The following is a 17,351-nucleotide window of genomic DNA, read 5'->3' on the forward strand; positions in this document are numbered from 1 at the left end:
TATTTTTATTTGAATGAGTTATATGATCACCCTTTTTCTTTCTAGTGAGATTTTTATATATGCTTCTAACATTCGAGTCATTGAAAACTTTTTGGCTTTCTTAGTTGCAGTGAAATGTCTGAGCTCTAGCTGTAGCTAATTTTATCCCCAAATGTCATATGGTTCATTTCACCAATATCTCCCACCTGTCATCACCTATATCCAATGCCATGCACACCTAGCTCGGGCCAAAGGAAGGAATTGCCAAGAGTTTCCAAAAAATCACAAGAAATGATGATGGCGGAGAAGACATAAGCCAGAATCATCTAAAATAAATTTAGGAGTTGACTACGTTAAAACAGTAACAGTACCCCCACATAAACACATTGAGTTTAACAACCAAACCTTTTCCATAATGGCCTTTGTAGTTGGGTTATATGGTGAATATAAAATCTTTCCCAACAACATGGGTTTCAAGAAGGCCCAAATCACAGGCCCAGCAGGCATGTTAATGATGTCTTTGTAAAGGGAGAAGCAAAATGGTGCTGGAAATAAAAAGGAAGAAAATAAAATAATCCATCAGTCAATTAATATACACAATTAATATGCAACAATCATTATAATTTAGAGGAAAGCCAAATAGTCATGTCTAGGTACACATTCCAAATCCACTTATTCATGGAGAATGGGTACAAACTATATAGCCTAAAATTTATGTCTTAGCAATTTCTACTTTGGTAACAGATATGAAACATCTGGTATTGATGTAAGACAGCCAAGTAATAATTGTTTTTTAGGTGTGAAAGTTTAAGCTGATAAGCTAGCCTAGAATAAATGACTGCATTTCGCCAGGAAAAAAATACAAAGATTTCAAACCATATTTCAAAATTGCTTCTAGCATAAACGTTTTACCACCACTTAATTTTCTAAAAATACACAATACCCTACTCCCAGAATGGAACCAGATATGTAAGAGACATTCATAAGATTTTGTTGAATGGATAAAAAGATGAATGCATGAGCCAACTCAATTGCTATACTAAATATCCATATATCACCTGGAAGAGTTCCTCAGATCACATTTTGTATCTCAAAGTTTATAGATCAAGTGAATGGCTTTGATATGCCACTAAACAGTTATGCTCAGCTGCACGCATGTGGCTCTACCGTACACCATATAAATGTCTAATGCTAAAAGGTTAGCAGAAAATATAGACCCAAGCAAATTTAAAACAAGCTTTTGCATTACGTACTGGCAAGAATTCGTAGTTATGACCTACAGATGCTATAGCCTACAGACCCACAGAGCTGTGCAGACCAGCAACAATGTTGTCAGTTATGAGCTACCAATTATATGGTAGACTCCTATAGAATAACATCACCTAAGATGTAAAGGCTGGTACTCCAGGTTGTTAGGATGTTCCCACAATGACCAAGTCACCTAATGATACCTTTCTCAATGCATATTTCTAGTACTAAAGGGATCTATGACCCTTACATTTTTTCATTTAGAGAACCCAATAGCTCTGAGACCTCTAAGTTCAGTGACCTTGGGCAGGTGTTTCATTATCTTTGGGCTTCACTCCCCCTCAGTAAGATGCAACAGGGTAGACATTACCTCATGGGACTGCGGGGACGAGGGCATGAGTTAACAGGCAGAACACGAAGTGAGTCCTGCACAAATGTTTGCTATTTTTATTCTGAGGTAAAATTAATACTTCATTTAAATGAAAAGCAGCAACAGAACATGTAATGCTCTTGTCATTAAGAATAATTATCATACCTAATTTGAGGTACACTTACTAGCATTTAAAGGAATCCCGTATTTTGAAGCAATTTCTTCTTTAGTTAATTTATAAGTGAGAAAATCCTTGGTGTGGTTGCCTTTTGGCTTCTGGGAAGAAGGCAGCATAGCAGTTAAGTACTCGGTGGTGATCCCCTGGGAGCACAGAGCCTGGGAGATAGTACTGAACGATCCTGCTGGCGAGTTCATTCGAGTGTTTCTGTACATGGCCTGGGAGACAATGTCCAAAAAGTTATTGATGTTACCTGATGCTACCTGAGCTACGCGTGCTCATAGAACGAAAAAGTGGTAGCACTCAAGAATTTCCATAATTTCTTTAAAGTGCAAACTTAAACATAGAAATGACCGCCTCGCTGGTTTAAGTGCCAGATGTAGCTAAAGTGGGAGGTTCTCTTCTTGTGAGTTTGTGTCTTCTGTGTGCTAGAATGGTAGCTGAACTTATTGCACCCAATCTTAAATAAAAGCCAGCCTGACAGGAATTATTTCTCAGGAAGAGCATGACTGAGTGACTCTTCTACCTGTGTTAATGGAACACTCCTGGGCAGGTGCATTTGTCTCAGGGATCTCATTTTGTCCAGCAGTGGATGTGTGCCGGAAGCCAACTGATTGAGAATCTCTCTCAGCTTTATGAAAAGCTCCATCATCCTTTCCATTGGCTTTTGATCCTTCCTTGGGAAAAACACCTAATGGGAAGAGAATGAAAAGGAATGATTTATGTGGAGGCACTGGAACCTCGTGGATGCTTGGTAAGATTATAAGACAGAGGAGCCTCTTTGTGAAATGTTTTGGAACGACTGATCAGCCAAATGGAGATATTTACCAAACAAACCAGCCATTCCATTTCTAGATAGTCACCCAAGCAGAGGGAAGACATAAACCCACAATAAAGGCTGGTATACAAACCTTTATAAGGATTTTACTTACAACAGCCAACAGGTGGGGAATGGGAACAATCCACCTGAATTTACCTTTAAAATGCAATATAATATGGACATACCAAAAAAAAAATATGTGGATACATGTTACAACATGTACCAAACTTGAAGATACTATATTAAATGAAAGAAGCCTGATAGACCAGATACTGTGTGATTGAGTCAACTGATTCAAAAGGCAAAGGCATAATTTGAGACTATAGAGATTGTATGTTTGAGCTCTCCAATGAAGGATAAAAATGCTACTCTTTAGGGGACTACTACACGGTCTTAACTGCTAAGCTATTCTTCCACACCCCAAATAAGGTATTTTCAATGTCAGAATGGTAAATATCCATTGTGCAATGCCTTGCATATGTGTATGCTATTGCTATAAAAACTGTGCTCCTAACTACACATATACAAATAAATAAAAGTTAAAAGTAAATTAAGTGCTATAAGAATAAAAAAGAATAAAGAGGTTCTAGGCAGACAAAAAAAAAAAAAAAAAGATGTGGGAAAGAAAAGCTCTTTAGAGCATTCAAGACCAGAAATGTTACCATGATGCATACCTGCTCATGCACAAACGCACACACACACACACACTCAGCTGTGGAGCTGGCCATGGGCGAGTGCCTCTCTGCTAAGATATCAGCCAAGAAGATACATATGTGCAAGGAAAGGGGTGAGTGCTATGGTCAGGGTGAACTATCTGCTCTTCAGATCCTGCGAGCTGTGCTTTGGGGAGATACCACACTGCCACGTGCTAACCATGGGCCTAAGGATGGCTGCGTAGTCAATGATTCCAAATGGGGAGTGTGTGCAGATCACAAGTCTCTGGTATAGGACAGAGGGAATTCCTGTGGGGGAAAATGGAAACCAGTGGCTGTTTGTAATGAGCGTGGTGACACAAGGTGACTGACACTTTTCAAGGGTCCCTCTGCTGCTTGGGAGGAGTTGGGATGGGATGCAGGAGTGCTATGAGTATATAGCATGGGCAAGAGTGTGATGAAACGCATGCACAGAACATGGTAAACCGTAACTGATCCTAAAGCATCTCTATCCCCTCAGCCTCTGGATTTTCTAATATTTAAGTGGGGAAAACAGCATTTTCCCCAGCTTTTTGCCTGCCATTGGAACTCCTTCCCCTCACAGGACTGCCTGGTTGGGCTTCAGTGGGAAATGACGTGCTTAGTCCTGCTGTGACTGGATGTACCAGAGTGGGGTGGTACCCAAGGTGGGCTTTCCCATCTCTGAGGAGGAGAGGAAGCCGTGGAGGGGGAGGGATCTGTAAGAGCAGGACCGGGAGGAGAGGGACAAGGGGAGGTGTTATCAGAATGTAAAGTGAATAAATAAGTAAGAGGGAAAAGAGAAGACGTATGCAATGTTGACACAAGTATAGACTTCGGTAGAGGAACGTTTTCAGTTTTCCGGCTTGTACTTTTGTCTCAGTCCTGTGGTGAGTGAACACTTCAGAGCATCTGCTCATCGCAGCAGAGTTTTGCTCACTCCTTTCCATGACAGCCATGGCCATAAATAATGGCTGCTTCTTATTAAATTGATGAAGGAAATGCAAACATTCGCATGTTGAAAACATCCCCAAAGAACCTTATACATTTTTGGATTTAGAAATCCGTTCAGTGTGTGTTTTTTACTTGCAATGTTTAAACAGCGTTTCTTTAAAAAAATTTAACCTTTTCTTTTTATTTATTTACTTATTTATTTATTTGTGTGTGTGTGTGTGTGTGTGTGTGTGTGTGTGTGTGTATTTTGCCTGTGAGTATGACTGTGCAACAGTAGGCAGTGCCTGCAGAAGCCAGAAGATGCTATCACAGCCCCCTGGCACTAGAATTATAGATGACTATGATGTGCCATGTAAGTGGTAGAACCCAGGTCCTCTGAAAGAACAATCATTTTTCTTAACCACTCAACTATCTTTCCAGCTCCCAATCTTTATTTTCACTGTACTAAATAATGCTCATTGAAAAATAAGAAATAATAATAGATTTTATGTTATGGTACTAATATATTATTTTACCTTGTTTTTAGATATACAAAGTAAAAATAGACAAAGCTTGGTCAGTAGTTTCATTCTTGAGCCCATGTTCACATTTGCAATACATGATCTTTGGTAGAAGTCTTATTTTGCTCTAAAATAGACAGCACCTGTCAATAATTTTTTTACACTAAACTAGCATGGAAACATATTCACCCGTGGCAACTTGCCTTGTATGTGAAATTGTAAATGTCTAAGTAGTGCAGAAGGGTGAGTCCGATGAGGTAGGACTGATGTGATCTCTCTGGAAGAGGCAGCTTGCAGAACTCCTTCATGGCATCTTCCAGTTTGGGGTTGGTGACGTTGGTATCACATGAGTGCAACCAGAATACACGAGAAATTATCTGTGAATAGGAAGAAGAAAACTATTTCAGTCGTGAATCTTTTGAGTACCTTCTGTTCAATTTAAGGAACTCTCTCTCTCTCTCTCTCTCTCTCTCTCTCTCTCTCTCTGTGTGTGTGTGTGTGTGTGTGTGTGTGTGTGTGTGTGTGTGTGTGTGTGTGTGTATTTGCACGTGCTCTGTGTTTTAGAATGTGACAAATGGTCCCTAGGAATAAAATGACTCTTTCAAAGCATCAACCACTATATTGCCCTATTTATCCATTTTCATGTTGGTGTGATGTGTATGCTTGTGTGTATGTATCTTTGTGCATGGACACAGATGTGTGAGGGTGAGTGTGCACACAGGTGCCCAAGAATGTCAGAAATCATCCTTCATCCTTCTACATTATTCAATAAGGCAAGGTCTCTCAGTCAAAATCAGACCTCATTGATAGATACAGCTATTCTTTATTTTTTTTCAATTTTCTATTAGATATCTTTTTATTTACATTTCAAATGCTATCCCGAAAATCCCCTATACCCCCCACCCGCCCTGCTCCCCCTTACCCATCCACTCCCATTTCTTGACCCTGGCGTTCCCCTGTACTAGGGCATATAAAGTTTGCAAGACCAAGGGGCCTCTCTTCACAATGATGGCTGACTAGGCCATCTTCTGCTACATATGCAGCTAGAGGCATGAGCTCTGTGGGTACTGGTTAGTTCATATTGTTGTTCCACCTATAGGGTTGCAGACCCCTTCAGCTCCTTGGGTACTTTCTCTAGCTCCTCCATTGGGGCCCCGATACAGCTATTCTTGCTATCCAGCTTGCTTTGAGACTCCCCAGTCATTACTTTCTGATGCTAGAGTATAAGACATTATGCCTAGTTTAAATCATTCTGGGGACTCAGTCCTCAAATCTGTGCCACAAATGCTTAATTACTAATACACCTCACCAGATGTATAAGGTACCAATTACTATTAATAAAACTACAGACAACTGATAGCTCACTCAAAAACACAGGAAGTGTTATGGAGAAAAGAGGCAGGTAGAAATTCACAAAGAAAAGCAGAGCTTTCTTTGCACAATTGGGTACAAAACAACAGTAGTGAATACATAAAGGAATGAATGAATGAATGAATAATTGATTAAGTAAATAAATAAATGGTTAGGAGACAGTCTGGGGGATGACTAGCTTAAAAGGGGGAGGAGGAAGAAGAGGAGGAGAAAGAAGGAGAGGAAGGGGAAGAGGAAGAAGGGGAGAAGGAGGCAGTCCAGAATTGCAAACTAATTAATAACTGCAGATCCTAGATAGCCATGTGTAGACACTGAAGTGTGAGAGAAGGAGGCAGGTCAATGAGATGATGTCATCTCTATTGATGCCAGGTAGAAACAAAGAGGAGAGCCAGTGATAACTGAGACTTGCAAAACACTCCTGGGGCTTGCAAAAACATTTTCTCCTTTTAAAAAATACCAGTTGGACTGTGTGCTCTCTACTTAAGTTTTCATTCACTAAGATGGCTCTGCTCTTCATAAGCCAAGCACCTGATTACAAAGGTGACGGCTTTGAACCAAATGAGGTCAAATAAACGGAACAGGTGGTGGGTACTACTTGCTAGCGGGGGTGGGGGTGGGGAGAAAAGCCAAGGCAGAGCAGTTTTAATTTTAGTGTAGGGAACTAATCATGGTGACAACAGCAACTTAAATATCTTCCAGAGGGAACCTTCCATGAACTTAATCTAGTTTTGGTTAATAACTGAGCTGTGCTTAGAAATGACACACTCTGTTGCATGCGGCCATAAGCTGTGCAGTTCTTTTGGAAAATTTTTATGACACTTCCAGACAATGGCTTTGGAAGTGGGATAAAAGACAAGACATTTTAAGTGGAAAACTATATTATCAGCTAAGAAGAAAATAACATTATTTATTTTCACAGCCAAAAAAAAGTTTAGCTTTAACCACAAACTTTTCCATAGTTCCAATACAACGTCTATCATATATAATAAGTCTCTTCCTGGGACTTCAAAAGGTAGAAGTGAATATTCAGTTTTAGTTTTGTTACAACAAAGGGTGACTGTCTCTGTGCTCTCCCCCAACTTGGTTTTTGAAGTTTGGCCTTGATATCCTTGAAGGAGATCAGATAATGTTATTATAATAGTGGATACAGTTACTGATGGTTTAAGAAAACACTTCATGGGGTTGGGAGAGGGGAAGTATGGAACAAAAACAAGCAAGGCAAGGGTAACTACAAAGCATTGAAACATATCGATGTTGCTTCAGAATTTCTCTTCTAAGGCTGAGGGTACAGCTTAGTGGTAGGTCCAGCCTACACACACACACACACACACACACACACAGACCTATGTACACAAACACACACATATAAATATGCACACATGCACACACACACACACACATACACACACGCATGCATGTGCACACATACACACAACTACAGAATACTTCAATGGTCACCTAAGATTTACTTTTTTGTTAACCATTTGCGTGGAAAATTGACCAGAATCACATGCAACTTCCTGGTGTCTTGCTGATAAATACCTAAAATACTAAGTGCTATGTAAATGTCTACAAGCTGACTTTATTCCAGCCATGAACCCTTACCTCGGCTCTATTGTCTGGAATGGGAATGGCCAACAGCTTGTCGATACTTGTGTTGGACATCCCTATCGCCCTCAGATCTTCTTTCAGCAAATCTATGTTTTTAAACATTTCTCTTAATTGACCTGTGAAGAAAGCACACACATACACAGTTCACACATCAGTTTTAATGGCACAGTTTTTGGGTACACTAACATAACTTCTGGATTAACAGCTATTGAACATGCATGCCTCGCCAGAAGCAGATGTCTCTCAGGTTTGGCAGGCTTTGCATCTTTAAGATCTATCTCTGTCTGATTTAGACTTGTACTTATGCTGCCATTAACTTGAGGTAACAGATTGCTCTAGGTTGTAAATTTTCCCCAGGTATCCGCAACCCAAGGTTGATCCCAGGAAAACAGGGTTTCTTCACAGGCTTTGATCATATAATCCACTAAATAAATACGTCTCCATTTGATTTAAGCCGTCACCTAAATTCAAATTGCTTTTTAACCTAGGAGCATATGATGTTGTCAATTTGAGGGTAGACTTGATAAATCAACTATAAGATATTTGTCTTTAATTTTTCTGGGAACTCTATAGTTTATAAATGGCTTTTACAATCTTACACTGCCTATACACTGAAAGTTTGTAATTTCAAGCTCTTTAAGAGTGACAAATTCTAATTATTTCACATTTGAGCCAGTTTAGACATGGTGAACAATATTTTTATTTTATTTTTTGAAGATTGTAATCTCTGTTCTAAAATCAACTTGTGTTTTGTTTTTAAGCATGTTTTTAGATTTATTTATTTTTATTTTATATGTATAGGTATTTTGCCTGCATGCATGTCTGTGCATCATGTTAGTGTCGTGCCCATAGGGTCCAGAAGAGTACATCTAGGAGTTAAGTTATAAATGGTTGTGAGATGCCGTGTTGGTGCTGGGAACTGAACCTGGGTGCTCTGCAAGAGAATTCAGTGTGTTTAACCTGTGAGCCATCTCTCAAGCCCTGATTTCTTGTACTAAACTACTCTCATGCAACACATCTTCTTCATTTTTAGACTTAATGTCTTTCCAATTTTGTACCTCAGAATGTCCTTCTTTTCAGTATTTAGGTGTTGAGCCAAGAAGTGTATTGCATTGTGTATCGTGCTTAGAATACCAACAGAAAGTTCTGAGCTAAGATTTCTGCACACAACTGTGCATCCATTTTAGTTAGATTTTTTTTTCAGATTATTCTTACAGAAGGGAGCGTGTTTCACCCTCCTTCATACAGTCAACTCTCCAATACACGTTACTATATCTAGAAACAAAAGGTAAATTGGTTTAACTCGTTAAATTTTGGAAACCTTTTGCTATAACATTTTTTTCAGGTTTCAGTCCCTACTAGCTTGATGTGTCTGCTTTAGACAAGCGACTGCTTCGGGCTCCTCATTGTGAGGGCAGACAGGAGAGCAGGTTTGTTTGGGGACTTTGAGAAAGCCTTTTCTTAAACTGCAGATGGCAACCTGTGTCCTAATAAGTCTTTAGGATGCGGGCAGGGAAACACCTGGCTTCTCAGAAGCGTCTGCACTGGTGTTGACATGCAGCATGGCCTCTACGGTTGGTATGAGCCGTGTGATATTCTCCAAGTAATTCATTTGCAATGCCTGTTCCAGGAGCCTAGGACAAAGCAGAAGAAAAAAATTCAACTAGGCGGAACAATTTTGGAGACAGGATTTCTCCTAGGAAGAAGAAAACTTACCAGTCCACATTGAGATTAATTTTGCTGGGATCTCCAGTGAGCAAACCCCTCAGCTTTGCAGATATTATATTGTCATGGTACAGTAAGCCAGTGGTGAGGTCAGTGCCCAGCTCTGCCGCTTCAATCAGTTGCACGTGAAAGGCATGGTCTTCACACAGCCTCTCGAAGCTCATGTTAGAGAACTGGCAAGACTTCTTGATCGAACTGAAAGTCTCTGATTCGCAGAGAAGTTCCGTCAAATTTCGAAGTTGAGACAGCTTCCCAGAAAGGGGAAAGAAGAGAAAATAGATTAGTCATGTTATTTGACATATTTAATAGTTGAAAATAAGTAATCAAATTTGATCCTGTAAAACATGTTTCTGCCTTCAAATTAGTCAGTTGGCATTGGGCTTAGCTTTATAACAAAGGAGTGTCTTTTGCTGTTTGTCTTTCTCTTTCCTAAGAATCTTATGAAACCTTGGGACCCATTAGTCTTACTTTCCCTATGGCATGGGTCTGCAATTTTTTAAAATGTAGTTTTAAAAATTAAGAAGGACAGCAAGATCACTCAGTAGTTTAGAGAGTTTGCTACACAATATTGAAAGGCTGTACTTTCTATCCAAGTACCCACGTAACAAGCTAGGTGTCCAGCAGATTCCAGCTCCAAGGGATCAGACCCCTCTTTTGGCTTTTGCAGGCATTGGATGCATTTTCTCAATTACTGGTCAGTGGAGGAGGGCCCAGCCCATTGTGGGTGGTGCTATCCCTGGGCTGATGGTCCTGGGTTCTATAAAAAGACAGGCTGAGCAAGCCAGGGGAATCAAGCCAATAAGCAGCACCCTCCATGGTCTCTGCATCAGCTCCTGCCTCTGGGTTCCAGCCCTGCTTCAGTTCCTGTCCTGACTTCCTCCAATGATGGACTGGTGATATGGAAGTGTCAGCCAAATACACCCTTTCCTCCTCTACTTGCTTTTTGGGTCATGGTGTTTCATTACCAAAAACAATAGAAACCCTGACTTAGACAAGTAGTTCTTAAAATACAGTTTAAATTGTGATCACTTCAACAAATTTTATGCTTAATTTATATTTTATATCATGCGTAAGGACAGAGGGGAGGCAGATTTGGCTTGGATTTTTTTTAATGCCTTTTCTTCCTCGCATCCATCACGATGGCTGTGATGTATAGCAAACAGAACCAGAAAACAACAAGTGTTGATGAGGGTGTACAAGCATTGTAACTTTTGTGTATGTTGGTAGGAGTGTGAGATGGTACATCTTATATGGAAAGTAGTATTGCACTTTCTCATGACTCAAAAATAAAATCAGCGTACGAGCTCAAATTCTACTTCTGGGTCTATGCTGCAGGGAATTGAAGATAGTGCTTGGAGAGAATATTTGTATACCAATGTGCACAAAAGCCTTAATAATAATAGCCAAAAATAGTAACAACTCAAGGGATGAATGGATAACCAGAATATATAGAAAAAAGAATCAATGTCTAAGGATATTTGTATATGAATATATATGTGTGTGTATACATCAACATATATATGTATACACACATATACATATATACACACATGCATATATATCCTCAAATAGAAAAGGATATGCTGTTGCAGAGTGGGCAATCTTGAGGAAACTATGCTAAATTTAATCAGCTACATACAAACAATATATAATTCCAATATATGAATGACCTAGAGGAGTGAAGTTCATAACTCAGAAAGTCAAAGAGTTCACAGAGGCTGAGAGGAGGGAGAAATGTGGAATTCAATAATAGAAAATGCTCACATTTACATGGAGAAAGGGATTCTGGAACAATGGTTACCCAACAACAGGAATGCATGTAACCTGACTCAACCCTACAGCTAAAAATGGTTATGATCTAACTATTATGGTATCTTATGACAACTAAATCCAAATCAACATTTTTCTTAAATCTTTAAGCTGTAGCATGCATTAGCAACTCTGTAAGAACAGACCTGATTTTCAGGTTGTCTGCCTTGTTAGCCATATTGCCTTCTGCCTTTTGATCTGTTTAGAAAAACTAAACATTTTCGTCCTATGGAAATAGCCAAAATGACTTAAACTCCCAAACCCACAAGGAGAAAGAACTCCAGAACTCTTAACGGTCTAAGCTCTCTACTATGTTCCTGAACTCCGTTCACTATGCCCTATGTATCCTCAGGATATATTCCCAATTAATACATCCTGAGGGAGGAAAGAGTTTGCCTCTGGGAAGTCCAGTTTAGTTGTGTGTGCTAGCAATCACTGTAGCTCAGTTTCCAGTCAGAAGTTTCTTTTTGACAGAAACAAACTATTCCCCACCAAAGACATAGGTGTGCGATCATTTTTCTCCATACATCACTGGGGAAGAAGGATGATGTGTGTTAGTTAGAGGCTCACAGTAAGCACAGGAAGGCCACGGAAGCCAACCAAAGCCAACCATTGACCATCCTGAAGAAGAGGTATCCCTGGCTCATTTTCCACAGTATTGAATAACATCATTAATTTCTAGCTCTGAACATTCTGAAATGATTTCATAATGTATGGAAATTCTACTTACTGCTCTTACTGCTGTGGAAAATTTTCCATTCTGGAATAGATACAATCATTGTGCATACTGTAGTTACATGTTTACTTATTCTGGACTTTGGTCCAAATGCTGAATCTGTTTAAACCTCTAACAGATGGAACCAGATTTCTGTACACCATTTCTATTTTCTGTTCTTTGATGCTTTCTCGAAATTTACATTTTATTTTATTTGTTAATTAAAAATTATTTTATGTGTATTGGTATTTTTACATGTATGTATGTATGTATGCATGTATGTACATCATAGGTATGCCTGGTGCCCTCAAAGGCCAGGAGAGAGGGTGTCATATACCCAGTAACTGTAGTAATAGCTGTGAGCTACCTTGTGAGTGCTGGAAATTTAACTTGTGTTAAGAGAGAGTACTCTTTTAGAGGGTTGAAAGTTTTGTAGGTGAGTTGGTGTTCCCATTCCTTCCCTGGGGGGGTCCTGTCTAACTGGCGGTCTCTTCAGGTTCCATATCCCCATTGTTGGACATTTCAGCTAAGGTCACCTGCATTGTCCCCTGGGAGCCTCCCCCATCCCAGGTCCCTGTGACTTCCTAGAGATTCCCCTTGCCCCCAACCCCTGGTAGCTGCATATTACCCTTCATTCTCCTGCTTCTCTGAACCTCTCTCTTGTCTCTCTGCATACCTGATCCTGCCCCCTTCAAATTGATCCCGTCTAAAAGAAATGCAGGGACAAAGATGGGGCTGAAGGAGTGGCCAACAAATAAGGTGCCCAACTTGAGTCCCATCCCCTGGGCAAGAACCAATCCCTGCTAGGATTGATACTCTGTTATGCTTGTATGTTATGCTTGTAGACAGGAGCCTAGCATGAGTCTTCTCTGAGAGACTCTATCCAGCAGCTGACTGAAACAGATGCAGAGACCCACAGCTGAGCATTGGGCAAAGGTCACTCACCCCTATTGAAAAGTCAGGGAAAGGATTGAAGGTCCTAAGGGGGATGGCAACCCCACAGGAAGACCAACAGAGTCAACTAACCTGGCTGACATGAGCATCCCTCCCCAGCACATTTGTAGCAGAGTACTGCCTTGCCTGGCCTCAGTGGGAGAGGACATGATGTACCAGAGTGAAAGGATGCCAAGGGATGGGGTGTCCTCTCAGAGGTGAAGGGGAGAGGGAGGCGTAGGAGAAGAAATCTTAGAAGGTGTCTGGGGGACAGCATTTGGGATGTAAATAAATAAATATTTTTTTTAAAAAAATTTAAAAAATAGAGCCATTGTCCTTTAGCACTGCCCCATCTCTCTGGCCTCTCTTTAATGCTTTCTTAAGTAAAGGGACAGTAAACAACGTTGGGTCAATACATTCTTAATTGAGTTTTGAGAGGTGGCAAGCATCGGTGACTTTTACTGAGTAGAAGCTGGAATCTGTTCTGTAGTTGGGAGGTCGGCATCCACATGTGGGAAGCCAGTAAACGTTGACAGAGTAGCCATGATAGATGAAACAAAGATGATAGAAAGAGAAATTTGATATCCAGCTAAGCTGTACTTGCTTAGGTTGGATTGGTTCTCTGAAACAAGAATGTAAATCAGAGTCAGTAATACTAAGGGTGCTGAGAAGCGTACAGTCACCAAGGAGGAACCTCAAGATTTTCACAAGTGTCATAACTCAGTACTTTTATCCCAAGAGCAATACAGGCATTGAGCTTGCTCTTCTAGAAGCTTCATGAAGCATAAACCCAGTGACTATAGTTCTCTTTTAAAGTGTTTGTTAGTGTTGATACAGAGATGGCTCAGTGAATAAAGTTGCTTGCTCTGCAAGCATGAAGATCTGAGATTGAATCCCCAACACTCTCTGCCTACTCATGCCTATAGCCCCAGGGGAGCTTGAGGGAGAGATCCCACCATCTCACTGGCTTGCTTCCAGCTCAGCGAGAGACCCTGATTCAGAGCATCGAGGTGGAGAGTGATAAAGGAAGGCGCCACAAGTCTTCCTTCAGCTTCTGCGTGTGTGCACATGAGCGCATGGGGACACAGACACACGTGTCTGCAACTCACATATACATTCAACAGCATTTGTTAACATAACAAGAGGTGGTGGTGCACACTTCTAATCCCAGCACTCAGGAGGCAGAGGCAGGAGGATTGTGCTTTCAAGTCCAGTATGGGCTACACAGCCATCCAGGGCTATGTAGTGAGATGTTGTCTTAAACAAAGCATATGCTAACCTTAGACTACATATTTTCCAAAGCCCTACCTAGAGGCTCTGTCTCTGTCATCATAGGCAGAGGTTCAGGCCGATAATTGGGTAATGATCCCTTACTAACTCCATTTCTAGCTATGACAGGCTTCCCCATTACCCAGTAGCTCCCAAATAAAGGAGAAATTTAATTCACAAGATTGTGAAGATTCCATAGTATTATAGACATAAACTGATAAGCCCTCAATGCTCCTGAGCCCTTAGCCAGTAAATAGAGTGCCCCCCCTCTCTCTCTCTCTCTCTGTGTGTGTGTGTGTGTGTGCCTATTTCAAAAATTTTTAAGGCATTACATTAAACATAGTATACATTGTCTACATTCCTGCCCAACATAAGAAATTTATTTTATGCAGTCAAGAAGTCTCCCTTTCTACCAAAGGAACCAGAGGGAGTAAAATAGATTAAAAAAAAAAAAAAAAAAAAGAACAGGCAACAAGGAGAGAAAAGAACACAGACACTTTCCAACAAAATGTGTAGGCAGAGGCTGAAAGAAGGAAATTTTGTAAATGGGCAGACACTGGGTGTTTTGGAGGGTCTAGCCTGCTGCAAGGAATTCCATGAATAAAATTCGGAGGCCTATGGACTCCAAATGACTGCCATGCTGAGGATGGAAGGAAGCAATGGTCACTCTACTTATAAAAACCATAGGCGCCTGGCTTCATTCTTTCATGGCCATGTGCCGAGTAGCAGCTCAGAGAACACAGAGCTATTGTTGGCATTCCACCTTAATAGCCTCGTTTATATTCTCATGAATCATAGCTTTCATTTAGAGATAATGTGCTCTTAGAGATAAAGAAGGCCTGAATTCCTCGGAGTTTCTACTCTAGGGAAGTAATATCCCCCTCACTCACCCACCCCCCCCCACCTCCCCCCCACCCCCCCGACACGGCAAATTATGATGCTAGCAAGCTACGGCCTTCCAAAGGCCGGAAGTCTCAGTCCGGAGAGCTCCGGATTCCTCATGCCCCACCTCGGGTTGGCTTCCTAAACCATAAGTTGAAGCTCTTCTCCCTTCTGTTCCCTGACTGCGCTGACTCCGCACAGGCCGTGGTTTTTTTGTTTTTGTTTTTGTTTTTGTTTTTGGCTTAGATTATTTCAGACTTGGCCCACGTAACATTCTCCCAACCTAACCTCTTTCTAAAATACAAAATTAGCCTTCTTCATATTTGATGCCAAACTCAAACCCCTCGACTAACAGATGTCTGTAGGACCTGGGCGTGGCCTTTCTCTAAAGGCCCTTTCCTGACTTTCCCATAGGTACCTTCTTCCTGTGACTCTAGGTAGCCATCTTTGAAGCAAATACCTCCCAGGCTTCTTACAAGCTCGAGTTTCTGTGTCTGGAATGCATGAGTGTAACCTAATGATGCACAGCCTTCAAAACTCAGAGTAAGTATCATATTCTTGGCCGAGTTTCTCCCTTTCACCTTTGCACCCCATAATCTGAGTTAGATAGCCCATCTTTACACGCTGTCGGTCTGCATACCGCATCCTTTGTCTTTCTCCGTTACAATCGTAACTTCTTCCTTCCTGACTTTTCCCCTGGCTGGATTACAAGAATTCGAGGGATGGAGATTATTGTTTTATAAATAAAAGAGGAAATTGTCCTCATAGGGGCCATTTCAAAAAAAAAAAAAAAAAGACTTTCTGAAGTGAATTGTGGATTGCGGAGGTCTCTCATTACCCGCAGAGGAGGAAGGAAAAATGACTTTGTAAGGATCGCAAGATGACTTGGGTAGCACATCGGAAAGGGACTTTCATCTGACCTATCAGCGAGGAGTTTTGTTAGGATGATATCATAGTTCAGTACACATATAAAATAAGTGAAAGGGGGCATTGCTGTCTGGAAAACAAGGGAAAAGCGATAAACTAGTGTTGCAGAAGTGACATTTATACTGATTCTTGAACGATGAATAAAAGCTTTCTGGGTGAATGTATGCCTTCTTTCTCATTTGCATAAATTAAGATAACACTAAATTAAGTACATTAGAAAATTTGATTCATGTAGAAAAGTAGGGCTAAAAGGTAGGTAGTCTAATGAGCACATTTATCTGTAATATACATGGACATAATGTTTTGCGTGCCTGCTTAATTACGGCTTGTTTACCACACAGCAAATCACTTGCTTGCCCTAAATAAACCACTTCTAATTTAACTTTATCCCAGGCTACATAAATCCAATTAAACTGCAGTTCTTACTAGGAAAACTGTTTTCAAGACTTAATAGAGTTGCTTTAAAAATGAATTTCCTGATAATCTGTACACGGGGTGAACAATAGACAAACGAGCAGGAGCTGACTTGAGCTTAAGAGATTTGCATGTTTGGTTCCTCCCTGTCCTTCTTCAGGGTCAGGCCTTTTAACATGACTTCCTAGTGTCTGGTGTGATGACAAGAGAAACAGATATGTTAATATTTGAGACCTCTGAGCACTGTGAAGTCGGGATATTAGCTTTTGAAATCTACTTTTATATATAGAAAAGCTAAAGGCAAGACAATTTGAAAAAAAAGTAATAATAATACAGTGAAGTCCCACGTTATGAAGCTTAATAAGATAGCTACATTGTGAAATGTTTATGGATGCTGATGAGCACTGTAAGTGGGCTCGTATGATAATCTTATGCTGAGGCCGACATTGAGGATATTATGTAAAGCCAAGCACCTTTGTCACCATTTGGCCAGAACAGAGCTGCAGGGGAAAGGAGGTCACCTGTAATCATCAGATATTTTAACTGAATCTTCCTAGCGTATCACCAGAAGGGTTGCTATTTCGTTATTTATATTTCCTTTCTCGGCTTACCTTGGATTTCAGGATCTCAAGAAATGGAGGGAAGCTGTCCTCGGAGGAGCCATTTTGAAGGAAAGATTTTCTGAAGTGAATTGTGGACTGCAGAAGTTTTAGATTGTCTGCAGAGGAGGGGGGAGAATGACTTTATGAGAATCACAAGGTTACCCGGGGAGCACGCTGGAAAGAGACTTTTATCCGGACTTATCAGCAAGGAGTTTTTAGAATAATGTTGTAGCTCAATATAAATATAAAACGAGTGAAAATTAACCTTCCCTTGAACCATGTGGACTATAGAGTTCATTATTTTTTAAAATATTCGCAGATATGCTGCTTAGAGATAAAAGATGTTTCTAGGGAAGGTACCGCATGCCTTTGG

The 17,351-nt window shown here is 40.6% G+C and overlaps 1 protein-coding gene and 1 long non-coding RNA gene across 2 annotated transcripts in view; one reads left to right on the forward strand and one right to left on the reverse strand.

The window, feature by feature from the left end:
- Abca12 (ATP-binding cassette, sub-family A (ABC1), member 12) overlaps window positions 1-17,351 on the reverse strand; it is a 171,821-nt gene that overhangs the window by 69,087 nt on the left and 85,383 nt on the right. Inside the window, exons 11-18 of the mRNA NM_175210.3 lie at window positions 16,988-17,094; window positions 9,419-9,675; window positions 9,224-9,336; window positions 7,697-7,818; window positions 4,924-5,097; window positions 2,302-2,466; window positions 1,783-1,993; window positions 385-524 (exon numbers count right to left, since the gene is read on the reverse strand). Coding sequence (NP_780419.2) covers window positions 385-524; window positions 1,783-1,993; window positions 2,302-2,466; window positions 4,924-5,097; window positions 7,697-7,818; window positions 9,224-9,336; window positions 9,419-9,675; window positions 16,988-17,094 — 1,289 coding nt within the window. The remainder of the gene's footprint in view (window positions 1-384; window positions 525-1,782; window positions 1,994-2,301; window positions 2,467-4,923; window positions 5,098-7,696; window positions 7,819-9,223; window positions 9,337-9,418; window positions 9,676-16,987; window positions 17,095-17,351) is intronic.
- On the forward strand, window positions 15,114-17,232 carry Gm39659. The gene is made up of 3 exons (XR_865506.2): window positions 15,114-15,167; window positions 15,450-15,578; window positions 17,000-17,232. It is a non-coding gene; the product is annotated as a predicted gene, 39659 (long non-coding RNA).

This window comes from Mus musculus, chromosome 1 (genome assembly GCF_000001635.26).
Source record: "Mus musculus strain C57BL/6J chromosome 1, GRCm38.p6 C57BL/6J".
NCBI classification, from domain to species: Eukaryota; Metazoa; Chordata; class Mammalia; order Rodentia; family Muridae; genus Mus; species Mus musculus.